The 20,127-nt window shown below is 55.0% G+C and overlaps 2 protein-coding genes, 1 long non-coding RNA gene and 1 pseudogene across 9 annotated transcripts in view; all 4 read right to left on the minus strand.

Moving 5' to 3' along the window:
• Window positions 1-2,258: 2,258 nt before the first annotated feature.
• TEX22 (testis expressed 22) lies at window positions 2,259-15,405 on the minus strand. Of its 2 annotated transcripts, XM_032267627.1 has the most exons (4): window positions 15,153-15,405; window positions 14,480-14,661; window positions 2,624-2,752; window positions 2,259-2,456 (listed from the first exon to the last, which is right to left on the minus strand). In XM_032267627.1, exons 2-4 carry the CDS (start codon window positions 14,627-14,629, stop codon window positions 2,277-2,279), a joined length of 459 nt encoding a protein of 152 aa, XP_032123518.1. In that variant the 5' UTR covers window positions 14,630-14,661; window positions 15,153-15,405; the 3' UTR covers window positions 2,259-2,276. The 2 variants fall into 2 exon arrangements, 1 of the variants encoding a protein (XP_032123518.1); XR_004265288.1 differs by lacking the exons at window positions 2,259-2,456; window positions 2,624-2,752; window positions 15,153-15,405 and adding an exon at window positions 12,440-13,139 and having other exon boundaries at window positions 14,480-14,552.
• LOC116542615 lies at window positions 2,522-18,496 on the minus strand (annotated as a pseudogene).
• Window positions 12,440-13,027, minus strand: LOC116542616. Its single transcript, XR_004265289.1, has 2 exons — window positions 12,947-13,027; window positions 12,440-12,630 (listed from the first exon to the last, which is right to left on the minus strand). It is a non-coding gene; the product is annotated as an uncharacterized LOC116542616 (long non-coding RNA).
• A 148-nt stretch (window positions 18,497-18,644) lies between the features above and the next one.
• Window positions 18,645-20,127, minus strand: part of PACS2 (phosphofurin acidic cluster sorting protein 2) — an 81,572-nt gene continuing 80,089 nt past the window's right edge. For all 6 annotated transcript variants that reach the window (XM_032267612.1, XM_032267609.1, XM_032267611.1 and 3 more), the window contains one exon: window positions 18,645-19,275. In XM_032267612.1, the coding sequence (XP_032123503.1) occupies window positions 19,157-19,275 (119 nt within the window). In that variant the 3' untranslated portion in view covers window positions 18,645-19,156. The remainder of the gene's footprint in view (window positions 19,276-20,127) is intronic.

Below are 20,127 nucleotides of genomic sequence, written 5' to 3' on the forward strand. Positions count from 1 at the left end.
AAAAAATTAGCCAGGCATGGTGTAGTCCCAGCTACTCGGGAGGCTGAGGCAGGAGAATTGCCTGAACCCAGGAGGCAGAAATTGCCGTGAGCCGAGATTGCGCCATTGCACTCCTGCCTGGGTGACAGTGTGAGACTCCATCTCAAAAAAAAGCCAGGTGTGGTGGGATGCACCTGCAGTCCCCGGTACCCAGGAGGCCAAGGTGGGGTTATCACTTGAATTCAAGACCAGCCTGGGCAATATAGCAAGACACCCCCGGCCCGCAAAAGAAACAAAAACAAACCAAATTTCCTGAATGTGTGGCAAGTTTTATGGCAGCTACGGAAAACTAGTACACAGATCCCAGTAGTGACAAAACAAGCAGTCTCCAGGCACCGCCCCGTCCCGGCACCACCTCTGCTGGAGAGGCCTGTGCCTCTCAGTGCCAGGACCCCTGCCTCTGGCTGGCCCTGTGGCCACCTTACCCACCAGGAGGCCGGCTCTGGGTCTCAGCCTGAAGGAGGCCAGGGCTTTGCCTCTGCTGTTGCCAGGGGGAAGGTGCTCTGCAGGGAGATCTCATGGAGCAGAAAGGTCAACCATCCCAGCATCCCCAGCGGCCTCAGGAGACACCCAAACAAGAGCAGGAGAGCTGGTGGGATGAGCCCAGCCAACCCCCACATCACAGCCATAACAACCAGGATCCTTTAAAGCCACTCAGCAACAGAGGATGGCCCAGCTCGTCACCCCCATGGCAACTGCTTACCTGTCAGCTCCACTCTGCCCTGCTTACGCCTTGGGGTGCAGGGCTCACCCACATCTTCCTGCCTGCCACAGGGCTGGGTCCATGGGATCCCATTCCCCACTTCATCATCAGGTGCCTCAGAGAGGGGGTCATGATGGCCCCAATGCCCTGCCTAAAACTCCCCCACATTCTTAAGGACACCTGCCGTCACCCCTGGAGAGTCTGTCCTCCATCCATGCACCCTAGGTCTCCTGAGAAATGCAGAGGATCCCTAGGGTGCACCAAATGACATTCAGAGGACTCAGGAGAGAAGGGGGGCACCTGGCTGTGTCATCTTGGAAGGCTTCCTGGAGGAGGAGGGAACTTCACTGAGTCTTACAGTAAGAAGGGGAGACAGGCAGGTGCAGAAGATTCAAGTCAGGCTAGGGATCCAGTGTCAGGGAAGCAGGGGCTGGCAGAGCAGTCAGGTGGCTTCTCAGCAGCAGGAAGGGGAGGGGTGGGGTCCAGGTGGGCAGCACGGCCAGCATGTGGTGTCCAGGCTGCTGCACGGGCCTGGCTCCTGCCCTCAGCGGGGACTCAGGAACAATCACCTCTGCTTGCCCCGAAGCCTCCTCCACCCAGCCACCTCCGCAGAAGCCCAGTCAGGCCCCTAACAGTCACAGAGTCCAGGGCCCTTTCCCCACTCCCACCCACCCCAGGCTGGGAACCCATGCTCACAGCCCTCCTGCCCTGCCTCCCAAACCAGTCCCCCTGCAACTCTGTCCCCAAAATGCAGCTGCGACACACCACCCCAGCTCAGGACCCTCCTGAGGATCCTACGCCCTGTAAATAAGGGAGTCACCCTGTGGGCCACAGCCCACAGGCCCCTGCTGCAGCCGGCTCCTCACAGTTGCCCAGCCCTCCTATGCAGGCTGCCCTCTTGGCCCTTGTCCACCACCCTCACCACCATCCAGAGGCCAGGGCGCATCTCCGCCTCCACGAAGCCTCCCTCTGTGCCAGGCACCACATTGGATCCCCAGGCTTGCTGCTTCCCACCACAGCGGCCCTGGGGGCCCGTGTGCCCTGCTGGATCTTCAGAGGCAGGAACCACTGTAAGACCCTGCCCCTGGAGAACTCTGCCTGGCCCATCTCACAGCCTGGTGCAGGCAGGTGCCCAGTTCCCCAGAACAGGCCAGCAAAGGAGCTGAGTCTCCAGGCAGCGCCTGCCAGTGGGGTCTCCTGGGACACCAGTGCACCCCAGGTAGGCCCAGGTGCCCCGAGGCCTCCTCCCAGCAGCCCAGAGGGCAAGCTCCTGCCACCCAGGCCTTGCCAGGGTCCCCCTAGACTGAGCTGGGGCAGTGCAACCCTCCCCTAGGTGGCCTCCCATGGCCCCTGGCCAGGTCCCCAAGGCCTCAGGAGCTGCAGGCTGTCTGGAGCCAGGTCCCGCCAGGCCTGTTTTACCATTGTAGGTGGGAAGTGACCCCCAGGTGGGGCACAAAGAAGGTGCAGAGGCCACCCCCACCCAGGGCCCCCAAGGAAAGGCACTAGCAGACAGACATTGGTCTGAGTCAGGCTCTTAGGAGTGGGGTGACCTCAAGGCCTGGGCCTTGAAAGTCATGTTCTGCCAGAAAGGGGCACTCCGGGCCAGGAAGGCCTGGAAGGCATTGATGGACTCGCTGGACCTCGTCGGGTGGGGAAAGAGCACATCCTTGTCCACGTCCTCTGACACCAGCTGGGCCACGATCTGTACGATGTCCTGCAGGCAAGGGTGGGTCAGGGAACCTCGAGGGGTGGGAAGGGGACAAGGGTGGGGCACGGGAGCGCCAGGGCAAAGGGCGCTCAGTGGGACTGAGCCGAGGCAGGGGAGGTGGAGGGATGGACGAGGCAGGGCAGGGACAGGCAGGGAGGACCACCCCTACGCACCCTGCAGTGTTGCGGGCCCCCGGCGGCACCCGGCCTCTCCCAGCCACGCAGCATGGCCAGCCGCCGGCGCTCATCGATGCTGACACTCCAGTGGCGGCCCGGGCGCCTGCGCTCCGGTGGCTCGCTCACCTGCAGGGACAGAGCAGCGGGTCAGCGCGGGCCTCGGCGCCAGCTCCCCTTCACTGCCCCTAACCAGCACCCCCACACCCTCAGCACTCGCCTCCTCAGCAGCCGGGGGCCTTTCTAAAGCACCATCTGCTCAGCCTCCTGCTGCTCCAGCACCAGCTAACAGCGAGGGGCCTCTGGCCGTGTGACCCTCTGTGGCTTTGCCCAGAGATCTGTGCCACGACCCCCTCCACCCAGCACCTGCCCCAGTTCAGGTACAGCGGGGCTGCCCCTGGACCGGGAAGTCCTCACAGCTGGCGCCCGGCTTGGCCGGCAGGGGGACCCCTGGAGCTCCAGCAATCCTGTGCCTCAGGAAAGGCAGGACTTGGCCAGCCCCAGCCTGCCCAGATCCCTCTGAAATGATCATAAAGAGAGTTAGGGAGAAAATAAAGATCATGAGCCCATACAGACAAAAGACCAGCGCCAGTGGAAGAGGGCCCCTGGCAGAGTACAGGACACTGGAAGGAGGGGGCCAGCTGGAGGAGCCATGGGAGGGCCACGGGAGAAGGCCAGAAACAGGTGGGATCTCCCAGTAGGACCCCCATCCCCCAGGGAGGAACTCCCCACGTGAGCGGCATGAGAAGTTTCCTCCAGATTCTGCCCAGACAAAAGTCCACCATCCCCCACCTCCCTCACCCGTGGGAAGGGAGGATGGGAGAGAAGTGAGTCCCATGCAAAAAGTGGGATTAATGCAAACTCAAGGTGAAGCTCTCACTCCCACAAAATGACACACAGAATTGCCATGGGATCCAGCAATTCCACTTCGGGGTGTGTGCCCAAAAGAGCTGGAGGCACGAGGACAAAGATACACAAACGCGGATCGGGAATGTTCACAGCAGCTCTCACCATTCACAACAGCGAAAATGCAGAAGGATCCCAGGTTTCCACATGGATGAATAAAACAAATGTGCCAGATGCATAAAATGGAATATTAAGGCTTAAAAAGTAAGGAGGCTGGGCTGAGTGTGGTGGCTCACGCCTGTAATCCCAGCACTTTGGGAGGCCAAGGCGGGAGGATTGCTTGAGGCCAGGAATTCTAAACCAGCCTGCAAGACCCTGCCTCTACAGAAGAAGCACAAGACTAGCCACGTTCAGTGGCACATGCCTGCAATCTTAGCTATTGGGGAAGCTGAGGCAGAGACTGCTTGAACCCAGGAGGTTGAGGTTGCAGTGAACTGTGATTTTCCCACTGCACTCCAGCCTGGGTGATAAGAGTTAAGACTCTGAAAAAAAAGAAAGGAAGTGAGAAAGAGAAAGGAAGGAAGGAAGGGAGAAAGAAGATAAAATGTAAGAAAATTCTGGCTGGGCATAGCAGCTGTAATGCAAGCACTTTGGGAGGCTGAGGGGGGAGGATCACTCAATCCCCTCGAATACCCCAGGAGTTGGAGGCCACAGTGAGCTAGGACTGCACCACTGCACTCCACCCTGGGAGACAGTGCAAGACTCTGTCTCAAAAAAAGAAATTCTGAATAGTCTAGGGCATCACACAGCAGCACTGCAAGCTACAAGGCAATGGACGATGCCTTACAATCCTGAAGGAAAATGATTTCCCACCTAGATTTCTACCCAACCAAGGCATCATCCAAGCTGACAGGCAGAATAAAGATTTTCAAGGCCAGGCGCGGTGGCTCAAGCCTGTAATCCCAGCACTTTGGGAGGCCGAGGCGGGTGGATCGCGAGGTCAAGAGATCGAGACCATCCTGGTCAACACGGTGAAACCCCGTCTCTACTAAAAATACAAAAAATTAGCTGGGCATGGTGACGCATGCCTGTAATCCCAGCTACTCGGGAGGCTGAGGCAGGAGAATTGCCTGAACCCAGGAGGCGGAGGTTGCGGTGAGCCGAGATTGTGCCATTGCACTCCAGCCTGGGTAACAAGAGCGAAACTCCGTCCCAAAAAAAAAAAAAAAAAGATTTTCACATCTTTAGGGTCTCAAAAACTTTCACATTCTCCAAACCTTTTTGGAGGAAGCTGCTAGATGTATTCTAGCAAAACAAAGGAGTAACCAGGGAGCACACGAGGGGCAGGAAACAAAGGGTCCTGCAGACGGGAGGCAGGTGGATTGTCGGGGGTGTTGGGGGAGGGAGTGGGGGGCTGCTAAGGGGACCTGACAGCTGGGCTGGCTGCTGGCAGCCCAGGCCTCCAGAAAGGTCACTGCCCAGGAGAAGATGCAGCTCCAGACCTGATGTGTAGGGGTCTGTGAGAGGAGAGTCCCAGGCTTGTTGGAAAGCTTGGGAAAGAATCATCAGTTCATAGAAAATGGAGAAGAGGAGGAGGAAAAGGAGGAGGAGGGTAAACAATGGTTTCCTCCAGAAAAAACCAAGAGCAGCACAAGGGAAACACAGCCACCCTATGGTCATGATGCCACATGGGCACTGTGAAGCTAACAGTGGAATTGGGTTTCTGCTGAGTTGACAGAATGCTGGCAGAAGTATGGGGGATGGGGAGGGGCCGCCACCCGGCGTCTCCGTGTGGGGCATGGACAGAACACAAGATGGAGGAATGAAGGGAGGCAGCAAAGAGGCACAAGTGCGCTTCTCACCTCAGTGTGCGGTGCGGCGCCTGCAAGCGCTGAGAGTGGCTTTGGGGACTCCTGTTCTAAATATGCATGTCTATGTTTTAACAAAAGTAATTTAAAATTTAGAAAGTAAAGGTTTAAGTAATAAGTGATCCAGCAGACACAGGAGAACATGCACAGAACTCCTGAACCCACAGAGAACCCATGCTCTTACCAAACACACCCCACAGGCACGTGAACTGGCCACACTTCAGGCCACAGATGAAACAGACCCCAGTGCACAGATGCCCGTAATACAGGGCTCTGGCACTACCAGGTGACACAGTCAGAAGTTAACAACAGAAGGTAACAAAACGCTCCTATTGACATGGACATTCCGAAACACCCTTCTGATTACCTCTGGAGTGAAGAAGAAAATCAAGACTGAAATGCCAACTTATTTAGAAACAAACAATGGCAGAGTGCAGTGGCTCGTCTATAATCCCAACCCTTCGGGAGGCTTAGGCAGAAGCGTGGCTTGACCCCAGCAGAGGAGTTCAAGACCAGCCTGGGCAACATAGGGATACCTCACCTCTACAAAAAATAATTAGCTGGGCATGGTGGCATGCACCTATAGTCCCAGCTATTTGGGAGGCTGAGGTGGGAGGATCACTTGAGGCTAGGAGTTCAAGACTGCAGTGAGCCGTGATGGTGCCACTGCACTCTAGCCTAGGCAACAAAGTGAGATTCCATGTCTAAAAAAATTTTTTTAATTGGCTGGGTGTGGTGGCTCACACCTGTAATCCCAGCACTTTGGGAGGCCAAGGTGGGTGAACAGCCTGAGCTCAGGAGTTCAAGACCAGCCTGGGCAACATGGTGAAGCCCCCTTTCTACTAAAATATAAAAAATCAGCTGGGCATGGTGGTGGGCATCTGTAGTCCCAGCTACTCAGGAGACTGAGGCGGGAGAATTGCTTGAACCCGGGAGGTGAAGGTTGCAGTGAGCTGAGATTGAGCCACTGCACTCCAGCCTAGGCTACAGACTCTGTCTCAAAAAAACAAAAAATAAGAAATTAGCCAGACGTGGTGGCTGAGAAATGAACACTGAGAGCAGGACACACCAAACATGTGATGTGTGGCCAAAGCTGTGCTCTGAGAAGCCAGAGCTTTAAATACATCTTTAGAAAACGGTCCCCAAACCATGACCATGCAAATCATTTGAAATGACAGAAAAAGAACAGCAAAAGAAATGTACTGAAAGGGCCGGGTGCGGTGGCTCACGCCTGTAATCCCAGCACTTTGGGAGGCCGAGGCGGGCGGATCATGAGGTCAACAGATCGAGACCATCCTGGTCAACAAGGTGAAACCTCGTCTCTACTAAAAATACAAAAATTAGCTGGGCATGATGGTGCGTGCCTGTAGTCCCAGCTACTCGGGAGGCTGAGGCAGGAGAATTGCTTGAACCCAGGAGGCGGAGGTTGCGGTGAGCCAAGATCGTGCCATTGCACTCCAGTCTGGGTAACAACAGCGAAACTCCATCTAAAAAAAAAAAAAAAAGAAATGTACTGAAAGCTTAAAGATGAAATTAGGAAAGATTGATAAATAAATTAAAATTTAAAAATAATGAATAATGATCACAGTGGGTTTTCTGAAAAACCAGTAAAACAGAATTTCTCTTTCCTTACATCCTCCCCAGTTCCACATAGATCTACCTTTATGATTTGTGCCAACTTTTTCACTTATTGATGTTTCACTTCATTTGGTTCCCTGCACCCCCTCTTTTTTTGGAACTGCATTCTTTTTTTTCCTTTTTAAGATACAGGGTCTCGTTCTGCCTTCCCAACAGCTGGGACTACTAGAGGCACACCAGGCTGGCTAATTTTTTTTTTTTTTTGAGATAGTCTTGCTCTGTTGCCCAGGATGGAGTATAGTGGTGCAATCTCGGCTCACTGCAACCTCCACTTCCTGGATTCTAGTAATTCTCCTGCCTCAGCCTCCTGAGTAGCTGAGATTACAGGCACCCGCCACCATGCCCAGATAATTTTTGTATTTTTAGTAGAGGGGGGTTTCACCATCTTGGCCAGGCTTGTCTTGAACTCCTGACCTCGTGATTCACCCGCCTCGGCCTCCCAAAGTGCTGGGATTACAGGCATGAGCCAGCAAGGCCAGCCCTAGTTAATTCTTTTATTTTTTGCAGAGGTAGGGTCTCACTGTGTTGCCCAGACTGGTCTTGAACTCCTGGCCTTAAGTGATCCTCCTGTCTTGCCCTCCTGAAGTGTTGGGATTACAGTGGTGAACCACTGTGCCTGGCCCACTTTTCTATTCAGTTTTTAAAATAGTTTCCTCATTGCTTTCAAGCACCTCTTCATAGATTCTGGTTGGTAAACATTTGAATGTTATAAATATTACAAGCATTTTCTTCTAGACTGTCGTTTAACATTTTTGTGTCTTTGATTGCACAGAAATGTTTAAAAACTCTGTAGTCAGATTTGTCAGGCTTTTCCTTCAAGGATTTTGTGTCTGGCTTACGAAAGGCATTTACCACTTCCAGATCCTAAACATTCTCTCATACACTCTCCCAGTGCTTACAGGGTTTGGGTTGAGTGTTTTGTGTGTTGTGTGCACATTTTTCGAGCGGTGGGCGGCACTCCCATCTTCTCTCTCCCAATACCACTTGCTGAAAGGTCTGTTTCTCACTGCTCTGAAATGCCATGCTCAGCATAAATTAAATCCCCACATTCATGCACAGGTCGGCTTCCGGGGCACTTGTCCCAGGCAGTGGCGTCTTTGCCACCTTCCACCGCAGGGTCACACAGTTCTCGTCACTGGAGCTTGGAGCGGCAAGCCAGGCCTTTCTCTCACTTCCAGAATTGTTGCTTGGTTCCTTTTCCAAGAAAACATTTTAAAACATCTTTATTTTTTTTCAAATTATACTTTAACGAATATTAGCAATTATCTTGTATACTTCTGCATGCTTTTGAACTCTGAACAAAGCCACACGGCATGAATAATTTTGTCACTTGCCTCTTTCACTCAGGAATAGGTCTGTGAGACTCACACTCGTTGCTGCACGCAACAGGCGTCCACACACTCACACTCCCAAACCCGAGGTAAGTTTGCTGTTTGACTGAAAAACGTGATGTGAACTGATGCCCGGCTGTTTGGTGTCATCTTCACCTCAGGGCTGGAATCTTCCTGTGCTTCCCCGAACACACTCACAGGCTGACTGCTGAAGTTGCTTGTTTTAAATTCTGACCATGTCTGTCTCTTTTTTTTTTTTTTTTTTTTTGAGACAGTTTCACTCGTGTCGCCCAGGCTGGAGTGCAGTGGCTCAATCTTGGCTCACCACAACCTCTGCCTCCTGGGTTCAAGCGATTCTCCTGCCTCAGCCTCCCAAGTAGCCATGCTCAGCTAATTTTTTTTTTTTTTTTTTATTGAGACGGAGTCTTGCTCTGTCACCCAGGCTGGAGTGCAGTGGTGCAATCTTGGCTCACTACAACCTCCACCTCCTGGGTTCAAGTGATTCTCCTGCCTCAGCCTCCCGAGTAGCTGGGATTAGACATGCGCCACCATGCCCAGCTAATTTTTGTATTTTTTGTAGAGACGGGATTTCACCATGTTGGCCAGGCTGGTCTTGAACTTCTGACCTCCTGATCCGCCTGCCTCGGCCTCCCAAAGTGCTGGAATTACAGGTGTGAGCCACTGCACCCGGCCCATGTCTGTCTTTTAACTGGAACGCTTAGTCCGTTTTCATTGACTGAATTAAACGACATACTGGTGATTCTGCCACTGTATTGCTTTCTGTTCTGCTGCTGTAGTCAGTGAGGGCATGCAAACTCATCTAAATCTAAAGTTGACAAAGCGACTCCATCATTTTTGCTTTGAGTCAAGGTCTGGCTCTCGTTGCCCAGGCTGGAGTGCGGTGGCACAGTCTTAGCTCACTGTAGCTTCTGCCTCACAGGCTCAGGTGATCTTCCTGTCTCAGCCTCCCAAGTAGCTGGGACTACAGGTACATGCCACCACACCTGGCTAACTTTTTGCATTTTTTGTAGAGATGGTGGTTTTCACGTTGCCAGGCTGGGCTGAAGCAATCCTGGCCTCCCAGGTCCTGGGATTACAGGTGTGAGCAATCATGGCCAACCTCCATCCTCTTCTCAAACACAGAAACTTAGAACACTTTAGTTCCACTCACAGGCACCACCCTGACATCTACGCCACTGCAGGTGCATATACCAATTGAATCCTTTTCTGTGCATGAGTGACATCCAGTGACTGTCAGTTTCAAATTATGCACTTCCTACTTCCTCTCATTCTTTATCCATTTCAGACCTTCTGTGATCACTTTCATGATGTTTGAGATCATTTCTTCAGAACCAAACTAAGAGTGTGCTGGGGGTGAATTCTCTTTTTTGCTTATCATTTTAAACCTTTAGCCCTCTTCATGAAATGCATTTTTGCTGGGCCTAATATTCAAGGTTGACATGACTTACCCTGAGCGCAGGCACGCGACCGCTCCACTGTAATGAGCTCCCACGGCGGTTCATGTGGCTCCTTTGAAGATTCCGTCCTCCCGCTCAAATGGCTTCTGAGGTTTTTGTCTCTGGCGTTCTGCAATTTGGCTGTTATGCCTCTCAGTACATCATCTTTTAAAGCCCCATAGACTAAGTGACTGCCTGTGAGAGCTATCCTCCAGGATGGCATCCAGTGATACTCAGCTCCTGGTACTCATGCCCTTGTGTCGTCCCCTCCCACGTGAAATAGGATGACCAGCACATCGCAAAAAGATGCTGCAGAAATAAGGGAGTGTGACCGCCAAGGTGTCACTGCAGCTTCCAGCTCACTCCCTCTCCAAGCACTCACCCCAGGGGAAGCCAGCCACCATACTGTTAGGATACTGAAGACATCCTCTGGGGAGATCCCTGTGGTGAGGAGCTGAGGTGGCCTGCCAGCCCTATCCCAGACTCACCAGTCATGTGAGTGAGCTGCCCTGGAAACAGCCTCCAGCCTTCCTCAAGCCTTGGGATGACTGAAGTTCTGACTGCCATCTCAACTATAAGCTACTAAGAGATCTCAAACCAAAGCCACCAGCTAGGCAAATTTCTGACCTACAGAAACTGAGATAAAAATAATTACTGTTTTAAGTTGATAAGCTCTGGGGAAACTTGTCTTGCAGCAATGGGTAACTAATACATTGCCACAGGCTCCGCATGGTGGCTCACGCCTATGATCCCAGCTCCTTGGGAGGCCAGGAGTTAGAGACCAGCCTAGGTAACATAGTGAGACCCTCTAATTTTTTAAAAAAGTAAACTAGTAATACATTTCCAGAATCACTATGTACATTTACAATTAAATTTTCAAGATTCATGAAAAGCCTGTTTTTTTATTTTTTTGAGACAAGAGTTTTGCTCATTGCCCAGGCTGGCGTGCAATGGCGCGATCTTGGCTCACCGCAACCTCCACCTCCGGGGTCAAGTGATTCTCATGAGAAGATGGGATTATAGGTATGCACCACCATGCCTGGGTATCCGCCTGCCTCGGCCTCCCAAAGTGCTGGGATCACAGGCGTGAGCCACCGTGCCGGGCTGAAAAGTCTATTTTTGTTTTAGTTTTAAATAGAGGTTGCACTGAATTGTTTTTGGGAAGCTTGGCACATTTAAAACGTTAAATCTGGCTGGGCGCAATGGCTCATGCCTATAATCCTAACACTTTGGGACACTGAAGCTGGAGGATCACGTGAGCCCAGTTCAAGACCAAATCAGGCAACACAGCAAGTCCCTGTCTCTACAAAAAATTTTAAAAATTAGCTAGGCGTGGTGGTGTGCAACTGTGGTCCCAGCTACTTGGGAGGCTGAGGTGGGAGGAAAGCTTGAGTCCAGGAGGTCCACGCTGTAGGGAGCGGTTGTTAGGGAAGCAGGAGCCTAGGAGAGCTAGAGTAACGTCATTTTTGTTCAACTCCACTTTGAGACTAACAGAGCACATTCCTTGCAGGTCACAACCACTGTCCTAAGATGTTTACAGCTAAGGAAGCAGCTTGGGAACGCCTGCAAGGACAAATCCTATGAAAGGAAGTTCAGATGTCCCAATATCCACAATAATATATGCTTTCAAGGTAACTGTAGTTATGCTTTAATGTACTTGCACACTAAAATGCCAAATAGTTTTCTTTTAATCAATGGAATAATACATTCTGTTATGCTGTCAGCCCACTCACATGTAGGCGCAGCTTAGTTTAGTCTTTACATAGATAAGACCTCGATGTAAGGAAAACTGCTTGCCGGCTAAGGATGCTCTGCTCTGCAATGTAGTGGCTTTCAAGAAAAGATCTCACTGCACTCCGCAGCTCGCCTCAAATTGCTTCCTGCATGAGATCCAAAAGCCCTCTCTTGGCATCTGCACGGAGACCCCTTTTCCAGTAACACTGTGATCATGCCACTGTACTCCAGCCTAGGTGACACAGTGAGACCCCATCTCAAAAACAAACACATGAACTCTATCCATCAAATAATGAGACACACACTTCCATGAGGAGCTCTACGTGTTATTCAGTACATTTTATGGTGTTCTTCATAAAGGAATTTAACAATAGGTTTATTTCCAGGAACTTCATACTCTCACTAAATGGAATAGTATCCTTTTTTTCTATTCCATTTTCTGGTTATTTTTACTGTGCCGAAAAGTTGTAAATGGCGACCACATATCCAAACTCCCTCTTTTATCCTTACTCGTTTCTTAAATTGGATTTTCCAAGTAGGTAACATATTAGCTGCCAATAGTGATTCTCAACTTTTTATAGATATTTATACATCTCACTTTCTTGATTTACTGTACAGGCTTCGACTTCCAGATTTCCATGCTTCTTTTATTTACTTTTTGAGACAGAATCTCCCTCTGTCGCCCAGGCTGGAGTACAGTGGCACAATCTTGGCTCACCGCAAACTCCGCCTCCCAGGTTCAAGCGATTCCCCTGCCTCAGCCTGCCAAGGAGCTGGGATTACAAGCCCTTGCCACCACGCCCAACTAACTTTTGTATTTTTAGTAGAGATGGGGCTTCACCACATTGGCCAGGCTGGTCTTCAGCTCCCAACTTCAGGTGATCCACCCACCTTGGCCTCCCAAAGTGCTGGAATTACAGGCATGAGACACACTGCAGTGGGTGATTTTCCAGAATACTGTACAATGTCATGGTGATACCATGCATCCCTGTCTGCTTCCATCTGAAATATTTCCATGCTGGTCATTGCAAGCTCTTGAGAGCTTCCCTTTGTCAGGCAAGAGATGTCCATCTCTTCCCACTTTATCCAGAACCTACAGGTTTCTATACTTCTTCTGTTCTTAAGGGAAGATACTGGAATTTATTATTACTTTTCAACATCCACTGAGATAATCATGATTTTCCACTTATTGTTAATTAACTTTATTTACAGATTTCAAAATTCTTTTACCCTTGGGTTACAGTCTTCTTTGATTTACATACAATTTCACGTATTCCATATACGTTCACTGAGCACCTGCTCTGTGCCAGGCCCCACCCTAAGCACTGGGACAGAGATGTGAGCAGAGACCTGCGCCTGCTCTCCTGGCAGGCGGAAGCGCACAGGACCCATCCTTATGGCTGTGAAACTCAGCCTTTCAGGTGCTACTGGATTTGCTCCAGTGTTTACTCAGGATTTTTCAATCTAGGGCCACAGGTAGACTGGCAGGTCGTTTTCTCCTTCTTTTTCTCCCTCTGCTCTCTTCTGGCACTGGTACTGGGTGATACCAGCTCCATAGCAGAAGTGGCTCTGGGCAGATGAAGCTTCCCCAGTGAGGACGACTGATTTCTTGTTTGGGAGTGTCATACACCTGTCAAATCATCTGGGCACCCACATTTTTTAGGGAAGATTTCCTGTCCCCAAATTAAAAGCCTGTCAGGTCAGCAGAGATGCACCCATGCCCCTTCCCGCCCTTGGCCAACAACCTCATTCCCTCATTCCTCCACTGCCCGCCTGCCCACAGAGCCCTTCAGCCCACTCTCCTGCCTCCCAGCCTCATCCTAAACAACCATTATCCACAGCCACCAGTCCATCTCTTGGAACTACAGACGCAGCCTGGCTGCCCCTGCCCAGGAGCCACCAGGTCCCCAGGTCCCCATGCAGGACCTAGGTCCCAAGCATGCTCCTCCTGCATCCACATCCCTACCCTTTCAGGCACAGTGCCCTGTCCCCAGCCCTGCTCAGGATGGAAGCCTCACACCCCAACCCTCCTCCCGAGCAGCCCTTGCTAGACAGGTGACCTCTATGTGTTTACAGTCTGGACTGTCAGAAGATGCTCACCTCCCAAAAGTCACTGCAGCTGCTGGCTGGGTCATCCCACTCCCCAGCACCTGATACCCTCACAGGAACTTGAAAGGCATTTGGGCCTGAAGGGCATGACTGGGAGGGTACAAAGGGGGCTCAGTGAGCAGCCATGGGACATACACGCAGACACACCTGTGGGCATGGCTCAATGAGCTCCCCACACTGACCTGGCCGCATGACCAGCATCAGCCATTAAAGCGTTGCCAGTGCCCGGGAGCCCCTGCAGCCATCTCACATAGCCTAGATCCATCTCTGAGCCTGGCTTTCAACCTTCCAAAAGTGGAACCATGCAAGTGGGGGTCTGGCTTCCTCTGCCCTCAGAGAACGTCCTGGGGCTCAGCAGCTGCGTCCCGCCACTCTCACTCCTGCGCCAGGCACAAGCCTGCAGCTTGCTGTCCAGCAGCAGAGAGACCAGGAGATGCTTCTGGTTTGGGGCTGCCACAAGCAGAGCCACCCTCAACACTTAGTTTCGGTCAACTTTCTCCTGACAGCTGACCCAGCTGGTTGGGAGGACACCACCCCTGCTGGAGACCCTGCTTTCCCTCCCACTTCCTGCCACCTTCAGCCTGAGGCAGAGGCAAGTGTGTTGTCTTGTCTCCCTCCTGGATTTAGGAGACCTCTCTACAGAGCCCAGCAGAGGCCTGCGACCCCACGGTTCTGGAGGCAAGAGGGGTGCAGGTCCACCTTGGTGCTCGTACAGGGCCATGGGAAAACAGGCCCCATGTCCAGCATCTTTCTTGTCAGGCCCCACTCAGCCCTTCCGAGGCTGCCCATCAGGCCAGCCTGGAGTTTCCAGAGAGGGGCCTCAGGCGGGCTGGGGCCAGGAGGATGGCCTCAGCCAGGATTCCTTCTGCTTACCCAGTCCTGAGTCTGCAGTCCCTGCTGAGCGCTGCTCTGAGTACTGGGCTGGCCCGAGGCTGCTGTAGGGCCCAGTGGGGGCCGCCTGTGCTCTTGGGAGAGGTGCCACTCCAGCTTCTTCCCCTGGGGGGCCAGCTTCCTGCTGTCCATCTCTAGCACTAGCAGACTGCTTGTCCACAGCTCTGAGATCGGGGGAGGGAGCAGGATGAGGTGGGGCAGGGCCCCAAGGCCACCGTATGCCCACCAGTACCTGAGTCCCTGGGGTCAGATGGTGGCAGTGTCAGGGTCTGCTAGGGTCGCCTTCGAGCCAGCGGTCAGGCATCACTGGGTGGGGCTCACCAGGGAGCCCGACGCTCGACCCCACTGGGTGGAGCGGATCCCCCAGCTTCCGCCGCAGCTCTTCTCCACATCAGCCTCCCGAACTGCCCTCTGCCCCTGCCCTCCCCACCCCGGGAGCCTGGTCAGCCTTCAGCAGCCTCCCCGCACGGACTCCACGCCTCTGCCAGACCCGGTTTCAGGGGCATCCGCCCTCAGCCAGCACTGCGGGCACGCTCCCAAGGCCCGGCCTTGCGACGCCCGGGGCGAAGGAAAGGCCCAGAGCTCTTGCCGCCACACTGCCCCCGCCCCTGAGACCTCCACGCCTCACCCCAGCAGGCCCAGCCCAAGCCCTTACGTGCCCGCCCTCTCCGGGGCGAGTGCGCGGCCAGGGGAGAAGGGCTCAGGACACACGCTGGAAGCCGGGGGCACCCTGGGGTTCGCTGCGGGGAGGGGCACGCAGGAAGGCGGTCAGCGGTGGGGGTAACGCGGGCGACCGGAGACGGGGGATACGGAGCCGCCGCGGATGGAGGGGCCACAGGGTGACGGGTGGGGCCCACGGCGGCCCCAGGGGCCCGCGCCTCCCTCCGGAACTTCCGCTGGTGCAGGCCCCGCCCCCACCGGTTCCGGTTCCGCTTCCGGCCTGCGCCGCGCCTGCGTCTTGGGTTCCGTTTCGGGGTATATGGGGTGGTGGGGGCGCGGCCTCGTGGTCCCCGGCACAGACCCGGGTTCATCGCCGCTGCCGCCTCGCGGGCCCTTGTGGGCGTCGGCCTCTGGGTCTGCCTAAGCGCAGACCTGAGCTTTGAGTTCTTCCGCCCCAGCGCCCTCCCGCCCTGCACGCTTCCCGGGGCCCACGTCCCCGCGCGCGGTGCCGCAGGGGTGCGGCGAGGCGGTGCCGCAGGGGTGCGGCGAGGCGGCCCCGGGAAAGGGCGCGTGGGCGGGAGGGAGGCGCTGCGGCCGCTCTGCGCGAGCCCCCGAGGGGTGGACTGCCGAGAGACTCACACCGCAGGCAGGGGCAGGCCCCTCCAGGTTTATTAGTGTCGCATCAGCACCTTAAAATAGTCCACACGGTCACCACGTGACAGATTAGAGTCCGTTCCCCAAAAAGCTATTTACATTAATGCCGGTTTCATTAAAAAAAAAGAAAAACTAGCAACACATACACCCTGGAAACCAAACAATGCACAATGAACCGCATGGGGGTCTGCAGAAACCACAGTGGTGCCTCCGTGCCTGCAGTCAGGCTCCAGGGGTACCCTGCAGCCGACACCCGAGGCGAGAGGACAGGGCTGGGGAGGGGCGGCTCAGGAACTGGAGTGGGTCTGGAGGAATTCATTCCCGGAGGAAGGCCAGAGACACTCAGGTCTTTCCCTCTGGGCATGAGGACAGCATGAAGAGGTGCCAGTCCCCTGGAGCGCCCCCCACCCCCCGCAGCTCTCACCCAGGGGCCCTCTCCGGCCCCAGCCCTGGCCGCGGCACTGACCCAGGACACTGGCCTGTGTGCCCAGAGACCAACATGGAAGAGGAAGGCAGCGGGCCAGGCGGGGCTGGCCTCCAACTGGCCTGGTCAAGGGTGGAGGGTGGAGTCTGTCTACGTAATAGTGGAAAGTAGCCACCAGGCCTGACGGGCGCCTCGGCGGTGACAGGTGGCCTAACCTTTGAGGCTGACGGGGTTGAGCCCAACTGTACAAGGGCTGCCTTCCATCCTGTGGGGCCAGTCCCCGGCCAAGGTCTCAGGGGTGTGCTGGCCTCACATACCCCGCCCCGCGCCCACCCTCACCGCACTGGCCGTCAGATGGCTTTGGTTTCTAGTTGTCCTCGGAGGGACAGGGTGCTCCTCCACGCACCCTCAAACAGCTCTGAGGTAGGCAGGGGAAACACCACTATCCTAACCAGTGGAAAAACTGAGGCACAGAGAGCGAGCCCAGCCCAGGTCTCGTTTGCCCAACCACTGTGGCACTGGGCATGGAGTGGCAGATGGATGAGTGGTGTGCAAGCCAGACCTGCAGACCAGCAGCGGCAGGGGCGCAGGGAATGCCACCAGAACCCCCAGCTGCTGGATGGTCTGCCATGTTATTCCCTTGCAGAGCCAGATGGGGAGGTGTGTGGTAGGCAGGAGGGCTCCAGGAAAGGGGCCGCCCACAGCCAGGATGCACTAGGCAGCTTGTGGCCCCTTCCTCTAACACCTGCTCTGAGGCCAGAAAGCCACGGCAAGGATGTTTCCACCTTCATCTTCCTACTGAGTGTGACCTTTGGGAAAGAAATTGTAAGACCAGGCCGGACGCGGTGGCTCACACCTGTAATCCCAGCACTTTGGGAGGCCGAGGCGGGTGGACCACTTGAGGTCTGGAGTTCAAGACCAGCCTGGCCAACATGGCAAAACCCCATTTCTACTAAAAATACAAAAATAACAGCCATGTGTGGTGGCAGGCGCCTGTAATCCCAGCTACTCGGGAGGCTGAGGCAGGAGAATCGATTGAACCCAGGAGGCAGAGGCTGTAGTGAGCCGAGATTGCACCACTGCACTCTGGCCTGGGTGACGGAGCAAAACTCCGTCTCAAAAATAAAAGAAACTGGAAGAGAAGAAAAACAGATGCTCTAGTCTGGAGCCCAGCACTGGGAAGCTGGAATGAGGGGGAGGGTCAGGGTCCCACCTGTTTGAGTGTTGCCAAGGTCAGAGGCCATCAGCCCAGGGACCCACGCCCTCACCCCAGACCCCTACTCCCTCCCCGCAGGGTGTGCCTGAGGCTCCTGGTCCCAGGTGAAGCTGGAGGCCCTGGTATGGAGGGGCTCTGGTTGAGACGGGCTCCAACTTGGCACTGCATACCGGCTACCTCTGAGCCCTGAACCCAGGGGGCTGAGGTCCCACCCCAGGTCACATCCTGGCACCTCGCCACAACAAAAGCACCCTGTTCAGCCACCTGCAGGGGGGGGGGGCACGGGAAGAGCAAGGCAATCACAAGTAAGAAACATGGACCATTTCTCAGGCCAACAAGGGTGGAAACCCCTCCAGCCCAGGCTCGAGGCCCACCTGCCCTGTTTGTCAACTTTCTGAGCATAGCCTTGCACAGTGCTCCATCTTACGAAACCAGGCTCAGAGGCCCCCAGGGGTGACCAGGGGGTCCCCAGCTTCCTTGGTTCCCTCCTATGGAGACCCCAGAGTGTAGGCTTGCTGGGGAGAAGCAGGACCGAGGGGCAGGTGCAGTTGGGGAGGCCCCTCTCCTGCTGTGTGGAGGGCATGGGACCCGACACTCTGAGTCTGGACTAGAGAGGCTCCCAGGCCCTGGACAGGGTATGTGGCTACACCCACGGCTCCAAAGAGCCAGCCCTCTGCTCAGGCCATCCTGCCAGAACCTTCATTGGCCAGTGTTGCGGCAGGTGACAAACACATACCTGGACACCTGCCCCACATTCACCAAAACCTGAATCTCAACTCAGATACCCACATGGCCACCCTCAGACATGCCCACTGGACTGGGAGCAGGAAGAAGCAGCCCCCACCCTCAGGCTGACCCCCGCAGCTCTCACTGTGTCCCAAGCTGGGGTCTGGAACATTTTCTGGGGCCACCTAGGGCTATGGAGGCCCCTGTGCGTGCTAAGTTTGGGGCAAGGACTACACACAGAGGTGTCACAGTATCTCAAGAACAGCCTCAGAAGGGAAGGTGTGAGGTGGGGTGGGCAGGGCTGGAGTGGGGGCAGGCTCTGCTGAGGGAAGGTGGGAGACAGATGGGCAGGGCTGGGGAGCGGAGATAGGCTCTGCTGGCTCTTCCCAGCCCCAGGGGACTTCAGAAGAGCAACATGTTTGGCAGCTACATTATAACATGTATTTAAAAGCATTAAAAATATCTGCTGCTATAAAACCTCCGCCCGCAGGCAGGAGTTTATTGGGAACCACGAGTGTGCGGTGCTGGGGGCATCTCTCAGGCAGGCAGGATGGGCCCCCAGGCTTAACTCAGGACACCCCAACAGGACTGAGCGGCCTGTGGCCACCAAGCTCCGCCTGGCCCAGGCTCCCTGAGGAAGCAGAGTCCTGACTTCCAGGAAGGACAGGACGCGAAGGCAAGAACCCTCCTGGCCTGTGGGGCCACAGCACACCTTCCACGTCCGCGGTCAGCACTGTCCTTCCGGCCTCCCAGCCCCGGGCCCAACGTTCAGGTTAATAAGCAGAGCAGTTATTCGGCTCCCGGCAGGAGCTCCCCCGTTAGTTTCCAGGTTGTGAGCACATTCATACTTAAGACTGTTTCTCTTTGTGTTTTAAGGGTCTGTCTCTGTAGTAAACTGAAATGTTAACAGAAACGCAGCTGGGCCCCTCCCAGCGTGGTGGGTGCTTGGGGCAGGTGGGGCCCCCCCGCTGGGGCGGGGCTAGAAGGTGGCTTTGGAGTGTCCGAAGATGCAGATGGGGAAGTGCTTCACGTGGGAGGACCACTGCGCGGCCAGCTGGAAGAACTTGACATCGCTGCACTCCACACCGTCGATGAGGACTGTGGGAGAGGGCTGCCTGACCACCTGCCCGCCCATACGCCTGCCCGCCCACCCTGCCCGCCTGTATGCCTGCCCGCCCGCCCACCCTGCCCGCCTGTATGCCTGCCCACCCGCCCACCCTGCCCGCCTGCCCACTCTGCCCGTCTGCTGGTCCACCCTTCCTGCCCAGCCTGCCCACCAGTCCACCCTTCCTGCCCAGCCTGTCCACCCTGCCCGCCTGCCTGGCCTGACTGCTTGCCCATTTGCCCGGCCTGCCCACCTGCCTGCCTAGCCCACCAGGCTGGGTAGCAGCTGGGGTGCAGGATGAGAAGGAGCCCCATGTTGGAGGGCACTGACACCCTCCTCAGGGACTCAGGGGATCCAGAGCCATACTGGCTCCTGAGGATACCCCTTCTGCCCCCTGCCCTCCCACACCTCAGAGCCCTGGGGCTGGCATCTCCCCCAGGGCTGCCTGCAGATGGAAGAATCAGACCCCACCTCCTTCCACCAGGTGCTACTTGTACATATCCACCTCCACCTGCACAGGTGTGGGGAGAAGACATTGGAAGCCTCCTTAAAACAGAGACCCCTGTGGGAGACAGAGCCACATCAACCTGGAGGTCAGCTGACCTGAGCTCCGTTTCTAAAGTTAATTGCAGGGCATCTTCTCTAGAATACTTTGAAATTATAAGTCATCATTTTTAGGCTGGACATGGTGGCTCACACCTGTAATCCCAGCAGTTTGGGAGGCTGAGGTGGGGGGATCACCTGAGGTCAGGAGTTCGAGACCAGCCTGCCCAACATGGCAAAACCCCGGTCTCTATTAAAAATACAAAAAAATTAGCCAGGCGTGGTGGCAGACACCTGTAATC

The sequence above is a fragment of the Sapajus apella genome, unplaced genomic scaffold (genome assembly GCF_009761245.1).
Source record: "Sapajus apella isolate SASKATOON/1434 unplaced genomic scaffold, GSC_monkey_1.0 scaffold170, whole genome shotgun sequence".
NCBI lineage: Eukaryota > Metazoa > Chordata > Mammalia > Primates > Cebidae > Sapajus > Sapajus apella.

What these genes read in the sequence shown, in the direction of transcription:
- TEX22 (XM_032267627.1), bottom strand. Translation starts at nt 14,629, where the DNA reads ATGGACAGCAGGAAGCTGGCCCCCCAGGGGAAGAAGCTGGAGTGGCAC. An exon ending in GACTGCAGACTCAGGACTGG is followed by an intron (nt 2,753 to 14,479) that starts GTAAGCAGAAGG and finishes CTGTCCCTGCAG; the next exon opens with GTGAGCGAGCCACCGGAGCG. An exon ending in GGGGCCCGCAACACTGCAGG is followed by an intron (nt 2,457 to 2,623) that starts GTGCGTAGGGGT and finishes CCTTGCCTGCAG; the next exon opens with GACATCGTACAGATCGTGGC.